Here is a 19,603-nt window from a genome sequence, read left to right on the forward strand (position 1 = left end):
GCTCCAGGCTCTGAGCTGTCAGCACAGAGCCCGACGTGGGGCTTGAACTCATGAACCATGAGATCATGACCTGAGCCAAAGTCAGATACTTAACCGACTGAGCCATCCAGGTGCCCTGCGCTTGTCTGCCATCTTGACCAAAAGTTGTTTCAGGGTTGCTAATATGCCAGATATGATGTTATGATGCATTTCCTTATACTTCTCTAGTGCTTTACCGTTTTCAAGGCACGTGTACTTAGTGAACATTCAAATGCCACTGTGAGGTAGACAGGACAGGCAGGCATCATTTGCCCCATTGATGAGAATTTGTCATTCAAAATAAAAATCTTAGCAGAAACAAATATACATCTACTGTGTACTTAGCATAGTCTTGGATGATGGGTGTTGAAAATCAAAGTCGCTTAGTTCAACTGGACAGATAGTAAACAAAAACATTAAATAATATAAGTAGTTGCTTAGTATGTGACCTTCATAGATCTCTAATAAGCATTTTTTTAATGTTTAACATTAAACATTATTAATGTTTAACAGAATCCAAAGCAGGCTCCAGTCTCTTAGCTGTCAGCAAAGAGCCTAAAGCAAGTAATGAACTCACTGTGAGATCATGGCCTCAGCCAAAGTCAAACACTTAACTGACCCATCCAGGTGCCCCTCTAATAAACATTTTTAAAAAATTAAATGTTATAAGGCAGCGAATTGTTAAAATGAAACAGTATTGACAGTAAATGATGTAGGAGGTGGGGAGAGGCCATTTCACTGTGGACTGGTGTAATAGAGGAGGTAGGTTCTGAGACCGGCTTTTAAGAGGACAGTAGGATTTGAGTAGGCAGGATAGGATATGTAGACTCTTCTAGAATAGAGTATATGTATATGAATAGACAGTAGCAGAAAACTGGAGACCAGATTGTTAGGTTTAAAGGGCAAATTAAGAAGTGGGTTTTATTTTTGTAGAAAAGAGGAAATCATAGATAATTTATAAGAAAGTAGCATGACGAAAACTTTAGGATGATTCCATTCTTCAGAAAAGCGGCTTTGAGGGCAGTGGGGGAGGAGACCAGGAAACTGCCATCGGGGATGTAGCCTGAGTCTGAGAAAAGAAAATGCAAGCTCCCCGAGAGCTCTAAGATAATAATCAGAGAGGAGAAGGATATTTGGTTTTATTAGCTTTGAAATACAAAAGCGGCACTTATTTAAATGTGCAGTTTACCTGTTTTTTCCTTTTAAATGTTATTTACTAGCCACGTCTTAGGTGGAACAGACTGCCAAGCTATGGAGAGGTACCGAGGCCTCCTTTCCCCTCTGACACGGACACTCGGCAGCTGCCCTGGGGGTGCGGGTTTGGGATTTGGTCCGCCTTTTCCTCTGGAAGGGATGCCGCAGGTTGGAGACTGGTCCCGGGCCATCCTGCCCCGCAGTGTTTAACCGAGGGCACGTAGTTGTACTGCTGCACGTTTCTAGGCAGCGGAGTACCAGAGGGGGCAGTCAGAAAGGCATAGGTAGTGTTGGCTTTTGGCACTTTTGGTGTGAGTCACTTTTTATTTTTATAAAAGAAGCCTCTTCCCTTGGTCACTTTGCAGGGATATTGGGAGCTGCTCCAGGAACAGACCTCTTTCACCCCCTAGGCCTGTCCCAAATTGTATGTAATGACCTACAAAAAAAAAATCACCACCGAGGTTCCCAGTAATTTATTAGGCATGAATACCCCATTTCTTTTGGGATTTGAACACTTAAATCCAACCAAGAGAGAGTAGTTCTTGCTTTTACATATGTTTACCTCTTCCCAGTATCATCCAGTCAGGCACTTAAATTTCACACAAAAATGTATGTATATATTTTTCAATGGCCTTTCTGATTTAAATTACAAAATATACAAATGTACACATTTTAACAGAAAGGTGGTAAGGGCGTTCGTCAACTCCGGGGCTGTCCATCTGGAGTCAGCTCATACCTGTAAGACAGTCGGGTTTGGACTCGTGTTAGTATCCAGAGTGTGCCGTGGGCAGAGGCACACGCAGCCTTGTCTGGCCTGCCTGGGCCCCTGTGGGACCGGAGAGCCCATCGCTCTGTCAGGAGACCGGGCAGCGTGAAGGCGAGGACTTAAAGAGGTCTGTGGGTCAAGTGAGGTCTGCAAGCAGGAAAGCCTTAAGTACAGGTCTAATCGGTCACCCTCCTTGACAGCAAAGCAGCTGACACGTCCTGACAAGGAAGAACTTTGGAGCGAGAATACGTGCACCGTTAGAGACAGTGACTTGAGTTACCAGATCAGTGTGATAAATGAAAGGGCTCACTTACCACTGTGAGAAGCCCTTAATCAGATCCTCTTTTGATAAGTCAATCAGTACCTAAACGAAAACAAATGATCAGTTTACTTCCAAAAATTGCACTGAAGGGAAACCTATTGGGACAAACAGAATTGATCATAAAAAGTGCTTCCTTGGGCTTCAGTTTTGAGCAGGGGCTCTTTCTCCTTTGGTTCTCACCATTGTACTGTCCTTCTGGAGAGGTTCTGACAGTGACCTCAGGGTCCTGAGAAAAGGTGAACTGCTGTTTGGAGTTACACCTCCGAATTTATGGGGGGCAGCATGTACTGGGTGGCTCAGTCGGGTAAGCGGCTGACTCTAGATTTTGGCTCAGGTCATGGTCTTGTGGTGGTGAGTTCAGGTCCTGCACTGGGCTCCATCCTGGCAGTGTGGACCCTGCTTGGGATTCATTTTCTCTCTCTCTCTCACTCTCTCTCTTTCTCTCAAAGTAAATAAAATTTTAAACAAGAATTTAAAAATGTTTATGAAAGGGAGAACAACCTGCCTTTACTTGTGAACTGATCATAATTTTAAGCAAGACACCATGGTTGCCTCAACTGTAAAAGTGAGGATAATATTACCTCCATCATCAGGTGCGCTTTTAAAAAGAAGATGTTTATTAAAATACAACAGCAAAGTATCAACAAACATCATTCTTCTTTGTCTCTCCTTGGCATCTTCCTGAAGATTATATTTACTGTACTTCTACTTTAAGTAAAATCCCATCTCCGCAAAAATCTTGACATAATGAGACCCAGGCCTTCAGACAGTGCTGTCTTTATCAAAACGATACTTAATACAATAGATGTTCAGATACTTGTGCAATGATGAATTTGAATAGATCTCCCAGTTTGTTAAAATAGTGTTTATCATATTTACACATCTGATACTTTCAAAAACATTACACACACACACACACCCACACCCACACCCACACCCACACCCACACCCACACCCACCCACCCACCATAAAATACAAACCTTCCAAAGAGGCTCTACTCTCCTTGAACCCAGGTCTGGTGATAGCCGGGTGACCCCTCCAGAATTTCTGCAAGGGGGTCCCCCAATAAGAGAGTGCCAGGGGGACAGAGTATCAAGAGTCCTGCTTGTACTTACTTTTCCTAGTTCCTTCCTTCTGTGTGAGCCGAGCGGCCTGCTGTTTTTCACTGCGACATCTAGTGACCTCTTCTTTACTTCTTCCATGGGAACAAAAAATTCAAATCTTTAAGAAGCAAAAAGTCAAAGTGAGCTTTGTGTATTTTAATCATTTTTGTTTGATCTGTTCTACTTTTAAGACAGAAGAGTGTTGAGGGGATGACAGACCATCCCTGTCCTGCGCTAATCACAGGCCCTGGAAGTGTCAAGAGGCTGTTTGCCTCTCCAGGAAGTGCCTCGAACTACCGCACTCTGGGGTCTGCTTCTCACTTTCTCTGCACCTGCCCTGGCTCGCCCCTTCTCTCCCTGCAGTGCCCGCTCATAGGCCCACCTCGACCCTAGCTCAGTTGCTCTCTCTGACGAGCTAAGACTAGGATGCGGAATACTTAGGTCTCTTGCAGTTTCACGGAAAATAGTGGTCCTTCCCTCTTCTGTCTGTGGAGTGAGACAGGAATCTGTGTACAAGCTTTGTCAGGGGCTCACAGGAGGCCACTGGACTCCTCACTTGTAGATATTTTTTAATCTTTTTTTTTTTTGAGGTAATTTAACAGTTTCAGGTGTATAACATGATTTGATATTTGTATATATTGCAAAATGATCACAAGCCAATGGTGAGCACTTTCAAGATCCATTCTCCTAGCTACTTCCAAAAATGTAATGTCGTATTATTAAATATGGTCACCGTGCTGTATGTTACACCTCCATGACATTTTACAAGTGGAAATTTGTTCCTTTTGACCCCCTTCACCTGTCTCCACCCCACCACCTCCTGCCACCACCCACCAGTCTGCTCTCTATATCGAGTCTGGCATCTATTGGGTGTTTTGGGTTTCTTTTATGGGTTTTTTTCATGTGTAAGTGAAATCATACAGTAAGAATCTTTTCCTGTCTGACTTATTTTATTTATCATAGTACCCTCACAGTCCGTCCATGTTTTCACAAATGGCAAGATTTCATTATTTCTTATGGCAGAATAATGTGTGTGTGCGTGTGTGTACCACATCTTTATCCATTCATCTGTCAGTGGACAATTAGGTTTCTTCCATGCCTTGGCTATTGTAAATGTTGCAGAAAACATGATGGTACATAGTTTTTGAATTAGTTATTTTCATTTTCTTGGGAAAAACACCCACAAGTAGAATTATCGGGTTGTAGCATAGTTCAATTTTGATATTTTGAGGAACCTTCATACTGTTTTTCCACAGTGGCTGCACCGTTTGCGTTGCCACCAACAGTGCACAAGGATTCCGTTTTTTCACATCTTTGCCAACTCTTGGTAATAGTCATTCTAACAGGTATGAGGTGATATCTCAGTGTTGTTTTGATTTGCATTTCTCTGAGGATTAATGATATTGAGCACATTTTTATGTATCTGTTGGCCATCTGTCCATCTTCTTAGGAAAAATGTTGAGGTTCTCTGCTTATTTTTAAATCAGACCTTTGGGTTTTTTGCTATTGAATTGTTAGGAGTTCTTTGTATATTTTGAATATTAACACCTCAGATAAATGGTTTGTAAATATTTTTCCCCATTCAGTAGGTTGTTTTTGTTGACCGTTTCCTTTGCTATGCAGAAGCTTTCCAGTTGGGTGTAGTTGCACTTACTTTTGTTGCCTTTGCTTTTGGTGTCAAGTCTAAAAAATGATCACCAAGACCAATGTCAGGGAGCTTAATGCCTTTATTTTCTTCTAGGAGTTTCATGGTGCAGGTCTTAAATTCAGGTGTTTAATCCATATTAAGTTTACTTTTGTATGATGTAAGATTGTGGTCCAGTTTTCCTAATAGTGCATATTGAAGAAACAGTCCTTTCCTCATTGTATAAGTTGTATTCATTGACTACTGTCATAAATTAGTCAACAATATATATGTGGATTTGTTTCTGAGCTATTTTGTACCATTAATTTTTGTGTCTGTTTTTTTATACCTATACTACACTGTTTATCATAGCTTTATAATAGAATTTGAAATCAAAGTGATATGCCTGCAGCTTTGTTCTTTAATATTGCTATGGATTTTTTATGGTTCCATACCAGTTTTAGGATTATTTGTTCTATTTCTGTGAAAAATACCATTGGAATTTTGCATTAAATCTATAGATTGCTTTGGGTAGTGTGGACATTTTAACATTAATTCTTCGATTCCTTGAGCAGGAACTATCTTTGTGTTGTGTTAATGTCTTAGATTATTCAGTGTACTGACATTTTACTTCTTTGGTTGAATTTATTCGTAGGCCTTTTATTCTTTTTGATGCAGCCATAAATGGGACTGTTAATTTCTCTGATAATTCATTGTTACTATACAGAAATGTACTGAATTTGTTGATTAGTTCTCATGGTTTTTTAGTGGAGTCTGTAGGGTTTTCTATAATGTTATGTCATCTGCAAATAGTGACACTTTTACTTCTTCCTTTCCAATTTAGTGCCTTTTGTTTTTCTTGCCTAATTGCTCTGAGTAGGACTTGCAGTATTACAAAGGGTCAAGAGTGGCCGTCCTGTCTTGTTCCTGACTTTACAGGAAAAGCTTTCAGCTTCTCACTGCTGAGTATGATATTAGTTGTGGGCTTGTCATCTATGGCCTTTATGATGTTGAGCTACATTCCCTCTATACACACTTTGTTGAATTTTGTCACTTTTTTTTCTTTAATGTTTTTTATTTTGAGAACGAGGGAGGGAGGGATAGAAAATCCCAAGCAGGCTCCATGCTGTCAGTGCAGAGCCTGATGTGGGGCTCCATCTCATGAACCATGAGATCATGACCAAAGCTGAAATCAAGAGTTAAATACTTAACAGACTGAGCCACCAAGGCGCCCTGAATTTTGTCGTTTTGTCTGCATCCTGTTGAGATGAATATATGATTTTTGTTAATGTGATACTTCACATTGATTGATTTGTAGATGGATGTGGAATCATCCTTGAATCCTGGTGTGCCACCCTTTCAATATATTCTAATTCAGTTTTTTTTTAAAGAGAGAATGTTGTCTTTTTCTGTTTTTTTTAACTGTTTATTTTTGAAAAAGAGACAGAGCATGAGCAGGAGAGGGGCAAGGAAAGAGGAAGACACAGAATGCAAAGCAGACTCGAGGCTCTGAGCTGTCAGCACAGAGCCCAAACCAGGGCTTGAACTCACAAACCACGAGATCATGACCTAAGCCAGAGTCGGACACTTAACTGACTGAGCCACCCAGGAGCCATGGATTCAGCTTTCTAACATTTTGTTGAGGATTTTTGCCTCTGTGTTCATCAGGAATATTGGTCTATAATTTTTTGTTGCGGTGTCCTTGTTTGGTTTTCGTATCAGAGTATATGCTGGCCTTGTAAAATGAGTTTGGAAGTGTTCCCGCTCTTCTCTTTTTTTTTTTTTTTGGAAGAGTCTGAGAAGGATTTGTAATCTAAGTGTTTGATAGAATTCACTAGTGAATCCATCTGGTCCTGGGAGGTTTTTTGATTACTAATAGAGACTGAATTAGAAATAGTCTGTACAGAGTTTCTACTCATTATTCAGTCTAGGTTGTATGTTTCTAGGAATTTACCCATTTCTTGTACATTGTCAAATTTGTTAGCATATAATTGTAGTCTTATGATCCATTGTACTTCATGGTATCAGCCAGAGTGTCTCATCTTTCCTTCTTGATTTTGGGTTTCTTTTTTTGGTTTTTTTTTTTTTTTTTTTTTTGATGAATCTAGCCAAAGGCTTGTCATTTTTATCATTTCCAAGAACCAACTCTTAGTTTCATTGATCTTTTCTATTGTCTTAATCTCTCTCTCTGTCATTTCATTTATTTCTGCTCTTTACTTCCTTTCTTCTGCTAACTTTGGGCTTTGTTCATTCTTTCCTAGTTCCTTGAAGTGTAAACTTAAGTTGTTTTTTGAGATTGATGTAGGCATTTATCACTGTGAACTTTCCTCTTAGAATTGCTTTTGTTGCATTCTACAAATTTGGCACGTTGTATTTTATTTTGTCTGAAAATATTTTTTCTCTTTTGATTTCTTCTTTGACCTATTGATTGTTTGGTAGCATGGTGTTTAATCTTTACATACTTGTGAATTTTTCATATTCTTGTACTTGATTTCTAGTCTCATACCACTGTGGTCAGAGAAAATCTTGATATAATTTCAATTTTCTTAAATTAAGACTTGTTTTGTGACCTGCATATAATCTATCTTGGAGATGGTCCCATGGGCACTTGAAAAGAAGGTATATTCTGCTTTTGGATGAAATGTTCTGTTTATCTGTTACATCCATGTGGTCTAACGTGTCATTTAAGGTTGATATTTCCTTAGTGATTTTCTGTCTGGATGATCAACCACTGAGGCAAGTGGGTATTAAAGTCTCCTACTATTATCGTATTACTATTTCTTCCTTTAGGTCTGTTACTATTTGCTCTATATATTTTGTTGCTCTGTTGAATGCATAAATATTTACACATTTTATGTCCTCTGGTTGGATTGACCTCTTACCATTATGTAATGCCCACCTTTGTCTCTTACGACATTCTTTTAGAGTCCATTTCATCTGATAGAAGCATAGCTACCCCAGTTTTCTTTTAGTTTCCATTTGCCTGGAATATCTTTTTTCCATCCCTTCACTATCAGAGTGTGTATGAAGGGAGTCTCACACTTAGCCTGCATCTGAAGTAAGTCTCTTACAAGCAGCATAGATGGGTCTTTTTTTCTTTTTAGCCTTTCAGCTGCTCTGTGTCTTTTGATTGGAGAAATCAGTCAATTCATAAAGTAATAATTGATAATAGTACTTAATGCCATTCTATTCATTCTTTTCTGGCTGTTTCTCTCTTCCTTTCTTCTCTTGGCTCTCTTTGTGTTTTATGACTTTCTTTAGTGCTATGCTTAGGTTATTTTTAGGTTTTATATACCTACTATAGGTTATTGCTTTGTGATTACCCTGAGGCTTACATGTAACAGTCTACTTTATGTCGATATCTTGTTTGAAAGCATTCTAAAGCTCCACATTTGACCACCCCCTCCATTTTACATTTTTTTATATCCCTTAATTAGTTACTGTGGTGATAGTTGTTTTTAGTACTTTTATTTTTTAACTCTCATACTAGCTTTTAAGTGATTAATCCACTACCTTTACTATATATTTCCCTTACCCGTGAGATTTATACCATAATATGTGTTCTTGTTACTAACTAGTGCTATTTCCTTTCAATTTACAGGGTTCCTTTAATATTTCTTTAAAGGCCAATTCAGTGGTAGTAACTTCTATCTCTCCTATTCTTTTTTCATTTTTAATGTTTGTTTATTTACTTTTGAGAGAGAGAGACGCACACAAGCACAGAATCTGAAGCAGGCTCCAGGCACAGAGCCTGACATGGGGCTCCAACTCACAAACCGTGAGATCATGACCTGACCTGAAGCCAGACACTTAACTGATTGAGCCACCCAGGCACTCCCTATCTCTCCAACTCTTAAGGACAACTGGGCCAGGTAGAGTATTCTTGGAAGAAGTTTTTCTTTCAGCACTTTGACTATATCCTGTTAGTCCTCTCTGGCCTGCAGAGTTGCTGCTGAAAAATTTGCTGCCTAAAGGGGGTTCCCTTATATATAACGAGTTGTTTTTGTCTTGCTGCTTTTAAGATTCTCCCCTTTTGACATTTTAATTATAGCGTGTCTTAGTATGGCTCATGTACTCACAAGAGGCCTCTGGGCTCCTAACTTCTAGGTGTACCGTGAGGGTGGAGGTTGCCAAGTTTGCCCTCCAGATAAATCAGCCATATCTTGCTCTTAAAATTTTGAGAGAGAATTGACTTTTGTGACAAACCTGATGTTAGCAAATGTCAAGCCTCTTCCTCCTCTGTACATGGCAGTTTTGAAAGCCTTTTACTATGGTCAGAGCTCACTTTGAGTACAAAGTCTCTTACTTGTGTGGCTCCAGAATATAGATGGTGCCTGGCATAAGGTGTTCAATAAATAATACCTGGATTCGCTCTCTCCCACATCCTTTCTCGGTACCACTGAGCTCCCAAGTGAAGCTCTTAAAGGAACTTAATAGTTCTTATACATGGCCCAAAGAGCCCTCAGTGCAACTGTTTTAAAATGAGTACATATTGACCAAAGTAAGAGGAAATCAGAATGCTCAGATATATTTCCTTCCTAGGCTGGTTAGAAAGGTCTTTTGTTAGGATCCTGAAGCAGAAGGAAGCAAGGATGAGATTTTGACTTCTGTACCTTGAGGTCAACGTGAAGTCAAGAATATTCCACCTAAGACTTGCCACACCAGGCCCATCAAAAGCAAGAAATGTGATTAGAATCTGTCTGCCAGTCTTGCACCCGAGGACACGGGTGGGCAAGTCAGGGTAGCGGATCAGTTTCACTTGACAGCCACGCTGTGTTGCAGAAGGAAAGACAGCCCGAAGAGCTTTGGAGGAAATTTTAAGTCCTTAGGTTCAAGGTATATTTATTTTTAACTGCTACTTTAAAATAGATTCCAGGAAACCCTATTTGACCATATTTAAATATTTTACTGCCAAAGAGGCTTCATTTAAAGAGAAAAAATATGGAACAGTTCGTAGCCTGGACCACTTTCACCCTGTGGGAAGAACAGAGGGTAGCTACTGTTTTGCTTAACTGTCCTGGGAGTCCTTTCCTTCCACTTATGTCTAGAAATTTCGTGCAGGCACGCATAGGGCTGGCTCGCCCGGCCCTCAGCAAATACTTGACCAGATAAGCCAGCACCCTAGGCAGGCAGCTTGGCCACTTACGTCTCATCAAAGAGAGGTTCCAGGGTCTTCCTTTTTACTGAGGTCTTCTTACGGGACACCCACCTCCTTTCTGGCAGCAAGTAGACCCGGACATATGGGTCAGCTCCCCTGCTGGTGCAGGGGGTCAGGTTTCTGAGTTGGTTTCAAAGACATGAAAGAAAGTTTGAAAAGACTCATTTGGAGAAAGCTATAGTGGCCATTGAACTCTAGCTGGCTTTGAGGATAAAAATGCCGAAACAGCAAAAGTCTGCAGAGCTGAAGGACAAAATATCAGATGCGTGATTTTGAAAGCATATGTTTTTGTTTTTTTAAGCAGGGAGTAGAGCAAGTACTAAAGGACGTGGGAGATTCCCACTTGAGAAAAGGGACTTCAAGTCTCACCCAACCACTTTTGCAGTGGTTATGTCTGAACAAAGCCCTGGGCCCTGGAGCCCATCAGCATCATTGAGGCCTTCCAGTCACAGCATGCAGCCTCCAGCCCTCCCCCCACTCCAGTGTATTACTTGTCTCCCTCGATGGCCAGCCCTGCCCCTGCTCCGAGCGCCTGCACTGTGTTCACCTGATGCTCCCAGAGGCCTCTTCCTGGCCCAGCATCTCGTTACCTGCAGCCGTTGATGAGCACGCTGAGGCAGCGCCGCAGACACACGTAGCGCACGGTGAGCCGGATCTCCCCCAGCCTCCGCTGCCAGAAGCATGTCCTGCTTTAGGAACATAGAGCCAGGTGGGTTAATAAAATAATTCTCTGGTTCCTTTCCGTCAGAAGTCCGCTCCATCCACTCACAGGGAATTCTACTTCACAGTAGGAAGGATAGGAACCTTGGATGGGGATCTGTTTCTATACCATGATTTCCAGTGCTAACTTGGGTGAGTTATTTGGCCTTTATGATAATAAGCTGCATCTCGTAGGCTAATTGTGAAGACGGATTTACTGAGCCCATAGTGAACACTTGATAGACGGCAGCCACTGACTACATAAATCCCACATTCTAAGCTCTGCATGCTGTCCTCGTACACTTGAGGAGTCAGGAAGTGTGTCTGCAGTAAGGAACCTTCACCAGAGCCCAGCACCTGTTTACCAGCAGGTCTGCGCTTGCTCTCTCTCCCCCTTTGCCCTGTGTTTCTAGCATACCGTGCTGCCTCGCACAAAGCCACTCTGAAAGACCAGAACTTGTACAGAAAAGTAAGTCTGTATCTACTTTTCTATCCAGGGATGGATTTTTCATGCAGGTCATTCTAGAAAAGATGAAGCAGAGAGGTGCATACTCAGTGTTGAGGCTGGTATCTGTCAGGTCAAAGCAGGAGGAAGCCAGGGAGTTGAGCGAGGACATGCTGGGAGCCAGCCTCTTGGGCGGCCATGCAAATGGGGAGCCAGGGCATTTCCTGGGTCTGGGTGACTTGAGGGGCCCCGGAGAGTGTGGGCCTGGGACAGTCAGGAAGATGGTGGTTGAACTCTTCTTCTTCCCCGTGGAGTCACAGGACCCTTTGGCAGTGTCCTTGCCTTTGGGCTCTGGGCCTGTCTCTTGGGGTGTGGGCTCGGTGGCAACAGTAGTGGCACTGGTGGTTGTCATGGTGCTCTTGGAGGCTTCCTTGGGGCCAGAATCAGGGTCTAGGGGGCATGGCAAATTTTCAGGGCCCTGTCCCTGGGATGGGGCTTTGGGGTCCTGGCTGGTGTCCACCTTCTTAATGAGCAGAGGACCTTTCTTTAGGGCTTCAGGTCCCGTGTATGGGCTCCCCATCTCCCGTTCTTCCACACGCAGGAACTGCAAGCAGATGACAGGGTTATGGGCTGCACCGCTCTCCCCCACACCCACCTTCTCCTCCTCTGCTCTCATCTCAACCTCTGGGAAATGGTTCCTTCCCGACTGCCCAATCCACTGGATTTCTCCCACACACACCGTATCTTCCTTAATCTCTCTCTGCCCCTGGGTCCCTGTAACCAAATATTGTCTCTCTCCCTTATTCCTGTCTCAGTAGTGAGTCATGAAGACATTCCTGCCCCCACTCACAACGGCTGGCGGAGGCCTGGCTCACTCCTACAGCACGCACTGTCCTGTACTGCCCCTGAACAGGGTCCTTTCCAGCTGTCACCCTGATCACCACTGCTTTGCCTAAAACGTTTCCTGTCCACATACACCCCTGTGCACCTGCCACCAAAATTTCAAACCTCAGCCACTGTTTCTCCTTCCCCATTAGTCATCAAGACTGTTCCCAGGGACTTCATTTCTAGCACTGTGGTGGTCAAAATATTCTGAAAATTCTCATTAGGAATGTCTAATAGAATGAAAGAAACATCCTTTTAACTGCATTGCCAAATTCACAAAGTAAGGAAAGCCTCTGGGGCTACTGAAAAATGAAGGTTAAGCTTTCCTAAGGTCATTTATCAACCTTGAAAATCCAAGCGGTTAGGAGAAGAGGCCTCAGGTCGATGTGAGGCTGGGAGTTGCAGGGGGAACCACGAAGGTGGGATCTCTTTAGGGAAATAAGCAGTCTAGGATAAACATCCCTCCCCTCCCCCAGGGAAGACATGTCTGTCTCATCCTGGACTCGGTGAGGGGAACGGAAGACTTTCCTGAGAGTATAGTACCTTCCAGGACTGTCTTATAGGAATTTTGGTTCATATTTTTACCTGTAGAATCTTGAAATCCAAAATTCAAAAATTAACATAAGAATGGACCCTAGTTTGCAATGCCTCCAAGGTGCTTAGTTATAGTAAAATGGAACCTCCTTGGAAACAAGCAGCCTCCATCCAGGTCACAGAAGAACACTGAACATGTTTGGAACCCAAGTTACCAAGCTCGGCTCTATCTAGAAAACAGAACCAACATCAAACTCTAGCTCTCAAGATCTTCAGAGAGTAGAATTCACAGGTACACATTATAAGTATTTTCCCATGATTAAAGATGGAAGAGAAACATCATAATAAAATGCTATGAAAAAAGACAAGGTGGACTTGATGACAGAGATCTGAGGAAATTAGAATGTACAGCACCAAGAGATAAAGAAATAGAAAATATGAAAGTGAGATCAGGTCGGAACATGGAGGAGGTGGTGAGAGGGTCCAGTGGAGGAATTCTAGAAGGAAGGATTAAAAGAATGGGAGAGGCAATACCTGAAGAGATAATGGCTGACCATATTCCAAAGTTGATTAAAAATATGAACCTATCTCCTAGCTGCTTCTCAGCACAGAGCAGGTACTTAGTGCTGGGACAGCCCACCTTGTTCCGTGGCCAGAGCTCCACCCCCACCTACCCTGGGGCCCAAGAAAAGCTACTTACCCGAAGCACTAGCCTCATGGAGATGAGGCTGTCCAGGCCTGAGTGGTCCAGCTGAAAGCGCTGCTCAAGGGTGAGGTCCGTATAGGGTAGAATCTGGCACAAGGGGAGCTCCAGCACCCCCAGAGCACACTCCTGGTCGTCATCAAGCACCTGGGCAGTGGGCCAGTCACAAAACTGGGATGAAGTGGGGTAACCCAGGCCCCATCCAAGTCTCCGTTCACCTCAGTAAGTATGTGCTGTGCTTCTATTGGCCCTGTTCTGAAATCCGGGACCAGGCCTGGTCCCTGGTTGCAGTCAGGGTAGAAGCAGCTGTGGTCTGTCTGAGGCAAGTGTGCCAAGTGCCGTGGCCACAGGGGCTTTAAGGCCTGATGAGCTGGGCTGCTCCATGATGAGACACCTGGACAAGGCTGAGGTCCCCCAAAATTGTGTTGGTCATGAACTCTTGGACAAGTGATTGAGTCTCTACTTGCTCATGTGTAAAATAAAGAAGGTATCTCTTTTCCAAAGATCTTTTTGAAGATTTATTTTTTAAAGAAGCCCATCTTCATGGAGATCCAGAGAGGATTCCAACACGGGCCACTCTGGGTGGGTGCTATGTAACCACCAGAAAGACTCTTCGAGAGAGAGCCAAGGGACTCAAGGGTTTGTCCTTCACAGCCTCTTAGCCACCCGTCCCTGAGGAGGCAGAGCTTCCACATCCTCTCCCCCACGTGGGCTGACTGCACCCCTGGGAGCACCCGCTCCAGCTGCACTGCCAGCTCCCCACCCCTCCTTAGACTCCTTGTAGCTTTGTTCCAAGACCACAACTTGAAACAAACCTTCAGACGCAGCTCCTCGGTTGCCACGTTGCACACAAAGAAGGAGAACGCCTGGCTCCACACGGGGTCTTTGGTGTGGGGACAAGTCTGGGGACAGAGGAGAAAAAGGTCACTGAAGGGTCAGGATGGGCAGAGCAGGGTTCCGGCACCCACTAGCACTGCTCAGGGATCAGACTCAAACCCACCGCTGTGGCAGCCAGACTCCAAGGCAAGCAGAGCTTTCCCAGGAAGTTTGGGGGGTTTAATTTATTTAAATTCAAGTTAGTTAACATATAGTGTAGTATTGGTTTCAGGAGTAGTGATTCATCACATATATATATATACACACACACATCTTTACCCATTCGTCAGACAATGGACATTTGGGCTCTTTCTGTAACTTGGAAGTTTTGTGCAGCTGAAAGCATAGCAGCACCAGCACTTACTTCTAGGGAAGGGGCCCAGCAGCATCTCGGCTGCTTTCCAGCAGGTGCCCATGGGCTAGTCAGTCATCTCTGACCCTCAAGTTCTTGAACTGTGGAACTATTTAGTGAGGTGATTTTGAAGACACAATGCCTAGAACATGTCCGACACCCACGAAGCACTGTTCCATTCCCTAATCCCTGCCCTTTTGCTTCTCCCCTGGAGAGGGCTGGGGCCCTCCTTGTCCCGGTGGCTACATGCTGAACTGTCTCACCTTGCTCACGTGCGTCTTCTTGCCTACAGAGAGCTTGACATAGGAGGAAGGGTCTCTGCTCACTTTATTCTGCGGGGGGGGGGCAGATCCACGACAGTGAAAGTGGTATCATCAGTTTGAGACAGCACCCCCACCCCGCCTCACCTCCCTACCCGCAGGGGCATCGGTGGGACCTGGAGCCAGCCACTTGCTTCCCTGTGAGAGAAGCCTGCCCTGGTGTCCCCAGGGTCCCTGGGCTGCCATCGCTGCGAGCTCCAGGATAGGGCTAACCCCAGGGGAGGTTCCAAGGGAAAGACAGGAGGCCCAGAGCTGGGCCCGCTTGAGCACACGCTCTGTTCCCTAGAGCTATGGAGACAGACAAGGTGGGGTCACGTTCTGGCTCTTCCTTTAACTTGTGACCTACATATTTAACCTACTGGGTGCTACTTGTAAAATGGCAACAAAACCAGACCCACTCATCATGGGACTCGGGCATAATAGATGTGGGGAATGATTGTAAAGCCCAGCACCTGGCACACTGCAAACTCGATGCATGGCACTCTTGTCATCCCTAGGCTGTGTGGGCACAGACGGTCACCCAGAAGACAGGGCTGTGGTTACTCTGGGGAAAAGGAGCCGTGACTGGCTTTCACTTACCTTGGTACACCTAGAGAGTTTTTTGGCTCGATATTCGCCATTCAGGTAGTCAAAAGGGTTTGTCTGCAGCACAAGAATAGGACAGATGAATGACACATGGACATTTGCAAAGAACGGGCACAAGGCAAGGGTGTAATGTGACACTGGCCATGGCACCACTCACCGGCAGGTTGCAGGCACTCTCCAAGAAGACCATGAGGATGGCAGTTGAGAGGCCACCTTGGTCCTACAAGCAGACAGACTCTCACTCACTAGGTGCCGAAGCATCAGGAGACAGACTGGTTTTGGAGAAGCCTATGCGTGGCAGAAGGAAGCCAGCCCACCCCTGACCTCCAGGCAAACCCTGAGATTGCCCACAACCTAGCTTCTTGTTGAGACTGAATCTACAGCTGCAGCATGTCAGATTCAAGTCAGACACGGGGGCCTCCCTATGAACTGGGCTGACCGGCACTACGAGCTTTCACGGATCCCATCTCCCCTGCAGATGGCTGAGATGCTCACAGACTGCCCACCGGGCCATCGGGGGCTGCCCTGCGTGGAGCTGAGGCTGAAGGCCAGGTGCTGGCTAGACGGCCCTGTGAGCAAGAGCTGGGGGCTTCACCTCGCCCCCTTCCCACAGCTCACACATGGACCAGCCCTGCTGCAAGTCCCCCCACCCCCTTTCCGTCAGGCAGCGCTGACGCCCCACCCTCACCTCGGTCAGAGCTTCCGGGCTGGCCATGAGTGAAAGCCACTCCAGCCGCAGGTGCAGCCGTCCGCTGGTTGTGTCGTTCAGGACAAACCACTGCAGGAGGTGGGAGCGGGGGGAGGGTGAGGAGGGAGGGCAGCTGGGGGAAAGGCCCAGTGGGATGGTACCTACCCTCCTCAAGCAGCTCAGTTCTGGGACCTGGAGGAGCCCTACTAGGGGCTTTAGGGCAAAGATGACCCAGCCTGGATGGGGTGGGCCCTGGGCTCCAGGGGCTGGGAGAGGTAGTTACAGAAGGAGAGCGCACTATACTTTGAGATGGAAATAAGGATGTCCATGGTGGGGGAGGGGGCGGGGGTTAGAGGTTGCGGGCACCAACTGTACCTCATCCACCACTCTGTTCGTCATGACGTCCCCAAGGCAGATCTGCAGGCTGCAACACACAGGTAGTTGGCTTAGCTCCGAGGAGGCAGGAAGCAGTGTATCTGGGTGTGGCCCTCCAGACAGGATCTTAGGGGCACCTGGATGGCTCAGCTGGTCGAGCGTCCAACTCTGATTTTGGCTCAGGTCGTGATCTCACCGTTTGTGAGACTGAGCCCCGTGTCAGGCACAAGAGACAGCATGGCGCCTGCTTGGGAGATTCTCCCTTTCTCTCTACCCCTCCCTCCATCTCTCACTCTTGATCTCTGTGTCTCTCAAAATAATGTAAAAAAAAAAAAAAAAGGCTTACAGTCTTTGAGGAAAAAAGGGGGATCTTTTTCATCTCAAGAAACACGTAGTAAAGCACTTGCCACTCCAGCAAATGGAGGACTGTGCGAGCAGCGACTCCCCAGAGGAGACGGAGCAGCCGCTGCTGGGCTCACTGGCTCTGGGTATCTCGCTGACGGCACTTCCTGTCATGCTGAATGGGACGCTTCTTTGTGCAAAATGGCCCATGCAATGCAGAGGTTTAGCTTCCCTGTCCTGTGCCCTCAACGCCTGCGGCACCAACTCCCACAGTCATCCTAACAACCCCCAGGGCAGGGCCCTCCATTTCCAATGCTGCCCCAGGTGCCCTCCAGGGGATAAGTCTGGTTGGCTTGTGTGTGACAGGAGGTGACAAGAGACCTACCCTGACTGCAGCCCAAATGGAAGCCAGGGGGCAGATTAAGTCTGTGTAACTGTCAGAAATGTGCTTGAGCTCAGCGCGCACTCGAAATCAGTTACCCACAGCGTGAACTACAAGCCACACTTCTCATCTGCAACAATACAGAAACTGCAGCTTTTTCCAATTAGATGAGAACACAAAGAACATCTGCTGGTGAGCCGTCTCTTAGGCTGTCAGATCGCGTCCCTCCCCCTTGGTTTTGTTGCTGCTTTTAAAATTGCACGTTCATGGAAACAAGCTAAACAATACAGGAGTAGGAAGATTTGGGTGAAACTCCCTTGTCTGCCTCCTCAGCCCAGCCTGTGAGGCGAGCGGTGTGAACAGTCGCTGTGTGGCTGCCGTGCCCTTCTCTGTTCTCACACACACTCCAGTGTCCTCCCTGGAGAAAGGAATCAAACCACACATCCCCCCATCCCCGACAGAGTCCTCCAGCTCATACACACCCGGCTGCCTCCCCCCATCCCCGACGGAGTCCTCCAGCTCATACACACCCGGCTGCCTCCCCCCATCCCCGACGGAGTCCTCCAGCTCATACACACCCAGACCCTGCTCACGGATTTGAAAAGCTGCAGAACATCCCGTAGTTTGGCAATGGCAAATCTATTCAAACACTCAACCAGTGTCCTCTGAGGCTGGACATTTGTGTCTTCAGCCTCTTTTGCCACCACAGTTCTGCTCATTGCAGAGCATCTCAAGGATCTCCTGGAAGTGGGGCTGCAGGGCCAAAAGATGTGTACATCTGTGGGTTTTGAGGGCCAGCCCTGCCAGCTGAGTCCCCCCACAGCCCTGAGTTGGGGTCCTGCCCCAGAGCCATCGGCCAGGGCTCCTTGGCACTGGGAACCTGACCATCCAGGCCAGCCCTGCCCCTGCTCTGAATGGGGTGGGGACTCTGGCTATCTTGCCGGGACTGCAGGATGCGGAGCACAAGGGTCACAGACCTTGGGGTCCTCTGTATCCCCCACTCAGGAGACACCTAGCAAGGAGGTTAGTGGCAGGACTGTGGAACGATGGAGCAGGCTGCCTGACGTGGTCACCGTGTCAGGTGACTGAGTGCTGGGAGCAGGGGCGCTGTGTCCCTAGGCCAGGCCCAGTGCTCCCACGCCCCACTCGGCCCTCCTCCTCACCTGCCCAGGAAGTCGTCCCTGTCAGGATCCTCGTCATACAGGTCCACCTCCAGGTCCTGCCCAGGGACTTCGTACACTATAAACTGGAACGAAAAGATGGCATACTCGATCCACAGGCCACCACGGCCGATGAAGCAGACCTCAAGCGTGATCCGGGGGCGCCAAGCCCAGCCCTGCCACCTGCCACCTGCCCTGGGCAGCTTCCCGCCTTCCGTGCCTTTGGAGCACCCCACCTTTATGAAGGGAGTGATGTCCTCCCCTGCAGGATGGGGAGGACGGGGGGCGGGTGCTCAGGGGCCGCTGGCTGCTGTGTGTTCTGCATGGGGCATGCGGCTTCTGGAGCACTTCGCAGGCTGTGGGTGCTGCCCTCAGGTAGTGGGGATTGTGGGTGAATTTAAGGAAAAACTTTAGGCTCCTGGTGTGAGGCTCTGGCAGGGGAGGCTGAGAGAATTTGGGCACAGCTGACTCTGAGGTTCTCTCTTTTACTTTGATTCGAAAAATTCCAACAAACTGACCGTGATGGAAAGGGAGGTGAGAATTCATTTATGAGTTGTCCTCCACCCCCCCACCCCCCCACCCCCCGCAAGGCCCTGGCAGCCCGCCTCTGAAGCCTGCTGGGCGTGGGAAGTACGAGTAGTACAGGCCGGCCTGCACGTCCCCAAGGCTGCTCCTTGGGCCCAGGGCTGCCACATTGGGCGCGTGAGGCCCTCCCTTGTTTGTAGCCAGCATGACCAGCATGGAGCCTGGAGGGCATCAAAAGCAGCCGAAGAGACCCTCACCTCAAATATCTCGTTCCAGGTGGGGTTCAGGTTCTTGTAGATGGTCCTGCTCCGGAAATGCTGCAGGCCAATGCTCACCTTGGCATAGGGGTCTGACTTGCCTCGGATCCCCAGGAAGCCGTCCTTCTGGGCCAGCTTCTCTGCCTCCAGCAAGTGGACTCTGGTCACTCCCTGGAAAATGCCCCAGCCCAGGGTTCACAGCCGCTTCCCGGGCTGTGCCAGCCCCCACGACCCGCAACATCACGGCCAAAGCCGTCAGACATCACCCGGCCCCATCTCACTGTCTGCG

At 46.7% G+C, this 19,603-nt stretch overlaps 1 protein-coding gene across 1 annotated transcript in view; it reads right to left on the reverse strand.

Moving 5' to 3' along the window:
* Nucleotides 1–1,684: 1,684 nt before the first annotated feature.
* The window catches only part of ESYT3 (extended synaptotagmin 3), a 52,702-nt gene continuing 34,783 nt past the window's right edge, over nucleotides 1,685–19,603 (reverse strand). The window contains exons 9-23 of the mRNA XM_029940186.1: nucleotides 19,315–19,485; nucleotides 18,536–18,618; nucleotides 16,649–16,697; nucleotides 16,274–16,363; nucleotides 15,743–15,805; nucleotides 15,580–15,642; nucleotides 14,944–15,012; nucleotides 14,268–14,354; nucleotides 13,450–13,599; nucleotides 11,438–11,934; nucleotides 10,777–10,875; nucleotides 10,175–10,306; nucleotides 3,417–3,522; nucleotides 2,293–2,342; nucleotides 1,685–1,948 (exon numbers count right to left, since the gene is read on the reverse strand). Coding sequence (XP_029796046.1) covers nucleotides 1,912–1,948; nucleotides 2,293–2,342; nucleotides 3,417–3,522; nucleotides 10,175–10,306; nucleotides 10,777–10,875; nucleotides 11,438–11,934; nucleotides 13,450–13,599; nucleotides 14,268–14,354; nucleotides 14,944–15,012; nucleotides 15,580–15,642; nucleotides 15,743–15,805; nucleotides 16,274–16,363; nucleotides 16,649–16,697; nucleotides 18,536–18,618; nucleotides 19,315–19,485 — 1,746 coding nt within the window. The 3' untranslated portion in view covers nucleotides 1,685–1,911. The remainder of the gene's footprint in view (nucleotides 1,949–2,292; nucleotides 2,343–3,416; nucleotides 3,523–10,174; nucleotides 10,307–10,776; nucleotides 10,876–11,437; nucleotides 11,935–13,449; nucleotides 13,600–14,267; nucleotides 14,355–14,943; nucleotides 15,013–15,579; nucleotides 15,643–15,742; nucleotides 15,806–16,273; nucleotides 16,364–16,648; nucleotides 16,698–18,535; nucleotides 18,619–19,314; nucleotides 19,486–19,603) is intronic.

This window comes from Suricata suricatta, chromosome 5, assembly GCF_006229205.1.
Source record: "Suricata suricatta isolate VVHF042 chromosome 5, meerkat_22Aug2017_6uvM2_HiC, whole genome shotgun sequence".
In the NCBI taxonomy this organism is placed as follows: Eukaryota; Metazoa; Chordata; class Mammalia; order Carnivora; family Herpestidae; genus Suricata; species Suricata suricatta.